This window comes from Penaeus monodon, chromosome 7 (assembly GCF_015228065.2).
Source record: "Penaeus monodon isolate SGIC_2016 chromosome 7, NSTDA_Pmon_1, whole genome shotgun sequence".
NCBI lineage: Eukaryota > Metazoa > Arthropoda > Malacostraca > Decapoda > Penaeidae > Penaeus > Penaeus monodon.
The window spans coordinates 26,026,170-26,033,669 of record NC_051392.1 but is presented as its reverse complement, the minus strand read 5'-3'; the positions used below and the strand labels follow the sequence as shown (position 1 = coordinate 26,033,669).

The 7,500-nt window shown below is 34.5% G+C and overlaps 1 protein-coding gene across 1 annotated transcript in view; it reads left to right on the top strand.

Moving 5' to 3' along the window:
• Window positions 1-7,500, top strand: part of LOC119575572 (multidrug resistance-associated protein 1-like) — a 61,013-nt gene that overhangs the window by 7,782 nt on the left and 45,731 nt on the right. The window contains exons 4-9 of the mRNA XM_037923222.1: window positions 789-986; window positions 1,447-1,636; window positions 2,879-3,047; window positions 3,950-4,101; window positions 4,313-4,450; window positions 7,292-7,451. Of these exons, the coding sequence (XP_037779150.1) occupies window positions 789-986; window positions 1,447-1,636; window positions 2,879-3,047; window positions 3,950-4,101; window positions 4,313-4,450; window positions 7,292-7,451 (1,007 nt within the window). The remainder of the gene's footprint in view (window positions 1-788; window positions 987-1,446; window positions 1,637-2,878; window positions 3,048-3,949; window positions 4,102-4,312; window positions 4,451-7,291; window positions 7,452-7,500) is intronic.

The following is a 7,500-nucleotide window of genomic DNA, read 5'->3' as shown; positions in this document are numbered from 1 at the left end:
ATATGTGTATTATATATATATATATAATATCTATATATATATATTATATATGTATAATCTATATATATAAACACACAACACACACATATGTATTATATATAAATATAAGTTTGTATGTGTACTTCATATTTTGGGACAAAGGCAATGAAAACAAATTATTTATACAGTATTGTTTTTGCTTGGAAAATTAGTATTTTCATTTAGATTCTAATTTATAATTCTCTTATCCAGTATTCTTAACTGTACTTATACTTTGCCAGATATCTATGAGAAAATGTTTACTTCTCAAGTAATTATTATTCCATATGAATGCTGATGACTCTGATTTTAGTTAAATTATTTTAAGTATGTTTCTTTTCTCCTTTCTTAACTAATAATACTTTTTTCATTGAACATAGTAGTACCTTGCATATGAAAAGTGGTAAATCATGTTGAATGATCATGACCAATAATGTATTTTCTGGAAAGTGACAATGTTATTTGTGTATTTGATGAAGAGCCAGAACTGTTGATGTAGGCTAGCATGAGATATGTAGACAGTCGGTAGATAGATGAAAGTGTTTATAGTAAGAACTGTTCTATAGAATATTAGTGTTTTTCCTTTTAAATTGAACTTACATTTTTTATATATGTTTCTGGTTCTGAATATGTTATTCTCCTTGTATAGAAATTATTGCTGTTGAACTGTAATTTATTATGTTTACACAGTGAAATAAAGAAGGTGAAGAAAAAATGGAGTTGAATTCCTTATGTAAAGAAAGGCTTATTAGCATGTATCCTCTCCATAGAAAGGGGGAATCTCACACGTCTGCAAAATACACGAATGCCTCGGCCCACGTGGAAATCTCCGGGACTGCGGGGAACAAGGAGCACTACCTTTCCATTTTGCCAACAATAGTGCGCACATTTGGGCCAACATTCTTTTTTGGAGCTGTCTTCAAACTCTTCCATGATATCCTACAATTTATCAGCCCACAAATACTAAGGTCAGTTAGAAAAAATATGAGTGATGACATTGTGTGTATGAGGTTGAGTTATAACTTTTTTTTTTTTTTTTTTTATACTTAGAGCTTTTATAGATTATAATTTACTTCTTTTAGGCAGTGTAATTGCCTCATAATACCTGTTGGAGTTAAATAACTATATGAGTGGAACTTGAAAACAGATCTTAAAAACATTAATTTTCTTTTTATTGAAAAATGTTGTGACCTTTTTGTTTGAGAAAGTTGAATCTTTACAGTGTATTTGCAATCTTATATAGATAAAAAAAAAAAAAGATAATGTATATATATAATTTACATTAAAGCTTTACTTTTAGTTTATATTAATTGACTCAAAAGAATGGAAAATTTAGAAAAATTATTATTAACATCTGATTACATTTCGATATACTTTTATGTACAAATTACCATGTATCTGTTATTTTCTATTTTATTTTATTTATAGTGCCTTAATCAGTTACATTGAGAGTGATAAAGAAGGAGAAAGTGAACCAGTTTGGCGAGGATACTTTTATGCTTGCTTAATGCTCATCTGTGCACAAGTGCAGTCTTTCTTGCTGGCTCAGTACTTCATGAAGATGTTCATTGTGGGCCTCCAGATTCGCACTGGAGTCATCTCTGCTGTATATCGCAAGGTTAGTTTATTATAAGAGATGTAACTTTTTGGGTAGAATGATCCTATGCTGCAGATGCCTGATAATCCAGTCATTATTATTACCCAATCCTGGTAGAGCAAAAGATAGATTCTGGGTTCAGGCCAGGATGACTTGCCTTAACTCAGTGAATCTGGGTGATGTGGATATCTAGCCTTTAAAAAATACAAATGAGGAGTGGGTTTCAGGAATGTGTCGTCATGGAAAAAAAATTGGCTGAGGTGCAGGAACATGTCGTAATAGGATCTTTTTGTTGAGCATTGGGTGATGGGGACAAACATTATGAATTGGAGTGAAATTGACTGAGTGGGCCTTCAGAAAAGGGATTTATGAGAGCTCCTGCAGGATTTTGATCAGTTCATGAGGGTGAAATTTACTAGCTGCTAACCATTTCTGGGAGAAGACACTCTACAGACAGAACAGTAAGTCCACATGTAGGAACCTATTCCTCACGATCTTTACAGGCAGTGAGGGTTGTGTGTGTTTGTACAGAAAATTTAAAAAGGAAAAATATAAAAGGCTACACAAGTAACAATGGTATTTATTGTTTCTGTTATTGAACAGTAAGTAAACTACCTTGAGAGTTAATGTAGAATGTGCTCAATAAAAAATCTTGATATAGCATAAAAATACAAATGTAGACCCTGAAAAATGGCAAAACAGCAAAAACATGCCTGCAGAAAATTTGTCAACAGCATTACAAAGAAAAGGTAAGGAGTCTTGATACTTCATGGGAGTGTGATTATATGCTGGGCCTGTGAGCTATGCACCTGGTAAAGTGACCAGTCAGGAAGCATAATGCCTGGATTTTGGTCCTCCCTCGCACCATGAGGTACCTGGAGCCAACTGATTAAGCTAAACAATGGGTTTAGAGGTGTGTTGGTCCAGGGAGAATACAATTTATAAATTACATATTCTGTCTAATGATTCCCTCTCAATATTTTACATACTCTGAGACAATCAGTTTGTTACCTCTTACTCAGGAGGATGGATGGGTGTTTGTACAATGTAGTAGAAGACCATATAAACTTTATATAATGTAAAACTGAATAAATAAATTTTGTGAAAAAGACCATATAAAAATTATATAATGTAAAACTGAATGAATAAATTTTGTGATTTTTTTTTTTTTTTGCTGGTTTTAGGATAACCTTTTAGGATGAATAGTAATTATATATATTTAACACTAGCAATCTAGAATGATTATACAATGATTGTTTTCAGGCCCTAAAGATCTCCTCTTCAGCAAGAAAAGAATCTACTGTTGGAGAAATAGTGAATCTAATGTCTGTAGATGCACAGCGTTTCATGGATCTCACCACCTATGTGAACATGCTTTGGTCTGCTCCAATGCAAATTGCTCTTGCTCTCTACTTTCTCTGGGATCTCTTAGGTGAGTTATATATGATATCTCCAAGTTGTGCATGATGCATGGATTCTGGTACATCAAAGGGGCCTTAAAAAAAAAAAAAAAAAAAAAAAAATGCTAGATATGTTAAAAGCAACTTCATATAGCTATAGGCTAGCATTTTAATTTTTATATATATGAATATTAGGTCCCAAAAATGATAAACTTTTTAAACATTCAGTGAAGGCCCATTTTCACTATATTTTCCATAGTATTTAGTCAAAATTTGGTAAATTCAAATTCATATGGCTCTATGAAAAATAAAGAAGATTGAGTGGTAATTAATATTTGGCAACTGCAATATACTGGAGCTTTAGAGCTGGTGTGTACTATGTTTGTATTCAGGTCTGTAAACCCACTCAGAAAGCATTAACGTAAACTTGATCCAAATTCAAAATGAGCAAATTTGTATTTCTTTGCTCCTGTATTGTAAGTACTACAAAACCTTTTCACCAGTAAGCTGACCATGTAGTACTTCCACTACAGATACCTAGGATCTGCCTAATTATCAAAGTGATACTTTCTGATCCCATGAGGTCTATGATCTACTGTCAGAGTTATCAGTGTATACTTGGAATATATGAATAAATAAATAAATATATATATATTATATATATATATATATATATATATATATATATATATATATATATATATATATATATATATATATATATATATATATATATATATATATATATATATTATATATATATATATATAATATATATAAATTCTTAAACTCCAAGTATATATAAATCAATATGTGTGTCAGAGAGAGAGTGAGTGACTAATTGAGTGTGTGTGTGCCTGCATTGTTTGTGCATGCATGTGTGTATGCATGTGTTCTTGTGCTCTTCAGTGTGTAGTTTATTATTTTTTTCTAGGACCATCGGTTCTGTCAGGATTGGCGGTTATGATCATTTTGATCCCAGTGAATGGGTTTATGGCCAACCGAACAAAACAACTCCAGATCAAACAAATGAAGAACAAAGACCAGCGTGTAAAACTTATGAATGAAATCTTGAATGGAATTAAAGTGAGTATGGCTAATGCTGTTGCTAATAATATGTAGTGTTTTTTTTTTTTTTTTTATAAAATTGAATAGAAAATTATTCATCTTTTGAGGGTTACTTTTGGAGAAAGCTTTTATTTAGAAATAAACAATATATAGGTTGTATTGTACAATATTAATTTTCATGTGTGATATAATGTTTCATATTTTTTTCTTGTTTTTTTGTTTCATTAAGGTTCTCAAATTGTATGCATGGGAACCCTCATTTGAAGACCAAGTTCTAGCAGTGCGAGGTAAAGAGATTAAGATTTTGAAGCAGACAGCCTACCTTACAGCTGGAACCTCCTTCATTTGGGCCTGCACGCCATTCTTGGTAAGTAACGATTGAATCACGAAAATGTTTTTCAATAACTGTTGTAATTTTACGTTTACTTAATTTTGTGCTTCTTCAGCCAACATATTGCCCCTAATTTTATTTTTTTATTAATGTTCAGACACACTTTTGAATATTTCGGTAAATGAATTGTTGACACTAAAATGCAGCTATGGCTGCCAAATATTAATTACAGTTTTGAATCTTTTTTTATTTCACACATGGAGTGTGAAATAAAAACAGCCTGAGGTGTGAGTGTAGACTTTGCAAAATTTAGTATATTGCATATCAAGGTTCTCTTCATTCAGGAGGGTTTCCCAGCTTATACTGTCAAAGAAATATTTAAGGCTTCTATAATCACGTCTCTTCTAATTGTACATTCCTTTCCTTTCCTTACTTACAATGAGTTTCTTGTAGCAGGCAGTATTTCAACTTAATTACTACTTGATCACTTTTTCCTAGAGGAGGGCAGTACTCCATATCCTTATTGTCATCTTTATGCTTTGTAAATATTAGGTCAAGTATAGATGTTTACCTGTTGGTGCTTATTCCCTTGCCCCTCCCAAGAAATACCCCAATTTAGGTTCTAACAGTCTTTTGATAGTTTCCTCATTCGTGTATGTATAACATAGGCCAGCTAACTCAAAAACACACTACCCCCCCCCCCCCCCCCCTGCCAGGGATGGTCCTCAGGCATGAGGGGTAGTGTAAAGGGCTGTCACAACCTAGCACAGTGGCTATCAGTGATAGTCATACTTGTTTACTTGACTCTTCATTAAGGAAGAGTACTATACAGTGAAGGGAACACGGGGTTGTGTGTCCGGCCAGCCAGCCATGGGGGGCTGGAGGTTGGTGCTGACCTGGTCATGGCGAGTGCAGGGAGCGAACTTAGAGGTCAGATGCAGGGGATCATACTAAATTGCTGTTGCTGGGTGTCAAGACATCCGTGACCCAAACCTGGTCATCAGTGATATTTTGATGGTTTATGCAGTTTCACCTGTGTTCTTCAAGGCATATCAAGCATTACAAAAGAATTGCATGCAGTGCATCATTGTGCAGAGTCATGTTTGCAGATGTATATCCACTTTAATTTTAGTTTATTAACTCCATAAATACTGAGTCATCAACGAGTCAACTACATGGCATCACACTACTCAGTATACCAGGCAAGGTTTTTGCCAACATTCTTCTGAAATGGATCTGCGACCACCTACTAAGGCACCAAAGACTGGAGCAGTCTGGATTCACTCCTGGGAAGTCCACAGTAGACTGTATCCTAGCACTTTGAGTAATTGTGGAATGCCTTTGTGAGTTCGGTTGTGGGTTGCTTGCAGCCTACATTGACTTCAAGAAGGTGTTTGACTTGGTGCATCAATAATTTCTATGGGAGATCCTGAGATTTAGGGGAATTCTGACATATATTGTTGGTAAAATAGCAAGTCTATATACTGGTACTGAAGTGCTGTAAGTGTAGTGGAACCTGTCGAACTCCTTCCCTGTTAATTCAGGGCTGAGGCAAGGTCCTTGCACCAACACTTTTCAACACATGAACTTGATAAACAAGAGCATTTGGAAATATTGGTACCTAAGCAGAAGGACCGGCACATTTTATGCCTTGGAGCCTTGTCCAGACCCTGCCCACAGGTTGTCTCTTACAAGACAAATCCGGGTGGATGAGGCCCAGGGCGCCAGGGGGTCATGCGGGCAGCTTGATGAGTTTTGCCAAGGGTTAGGAGGGGCCCGGGGGCTGCCGGGAGACTTGCGGAGGGCCCCTTTGTGGCGGGAAGCAAAGGGGGATACAGCCATTACCCCTTGGCTTACCCCTTAATGGATGATGAAAGATAAAATTTTTAAACAAAATTTCATAATTTCTCTCTTATTTCATTGTTATTAGCTTTTTAAAATAACTTATTTTATAAGTCATTGTTTTATAAGACAATTTTGATATATAGCATTAAAAAAAAAATTCCTAAAAAACAAAAAGTCAGGTGAGGTAAATAGACCGCTAATTGAATCCTTGTGGCGAGCACGAAAACACAGTGGATGTCATGAAACCATGAGAATGGGTTAAGAATCAACTTAACATTAGAGAAAAGAGAGTAAACCCCTTTTCATTATGAATAGACTCTTAGCTATTACTAAGCGGGTATCACTGTAGCAAACATATTGGAAAAAAGGTAATTTCTTTTTAAAAAATTTAGTACTATATTAGTAACTATGACATCTCCTACATCCTTTTTCCAGGGACCTTTTTCATTTTTTATGACATATGTGTTATCAACCCATCACATTTCTGGAGCTAAAAATTTTTTTTCCCATTACCCTCTGAATTTCTCCGTGATTCAATGACAAGGTTGCCATTTGTTATATATCAAATAGAGGATTAGATTTGAAAACCATAACTGCAAAAAACTTTTTATTTTACTTTTTTATAAAAGGGGTTGGTTTTAAGGGGTTTGCTTTATTTCCAATTTTTAGAGTGTTGTGTTAAGGTGGAAGTATTTTTGACTTGTTTTAAGTACTTACCTTATTTTAGGGTAATATTATGTGGAGCAGAAGATGTTTTCAATCACGATGAGTATTGAGCGTGTACATAGTTTTACAACCAGTATATAGAAAGATTAAAGAAACAGTTTATGTTGGTGTGTTTTAATTTTATGAGGTTTTGTCAGCAAGAAAAGGCCTTTTTAAAGTATTTGTGGCTTAGTCAATATGGGTGTGCATCAGCATTTCTGTGCTATGATTTATGCACTGTTTGTTGGGTGTTGTTGCCTTGTCTTTTTTAAGATAAAGGTTTTGATTTATTTTTTAAGATTGGCATTGTTTATTCCCTTCCCACAGGTGTCCTTGGCCACTTTTGCAACATATGTTAGTTTATCTCCAGAGAATATATTGGATGCAAAGAAGGCTTTTGTTTCCCTCACTCTCTTCAACCTGCTACGTTTTCCTATCTCCATGTTGCCTATGCTTATATCAAGCTTAGTACAGGTAAAATATATGGGCCTCAACACCGGGCTTTCTTTGTTTTCTCACTTTTATCATTGGGTTTT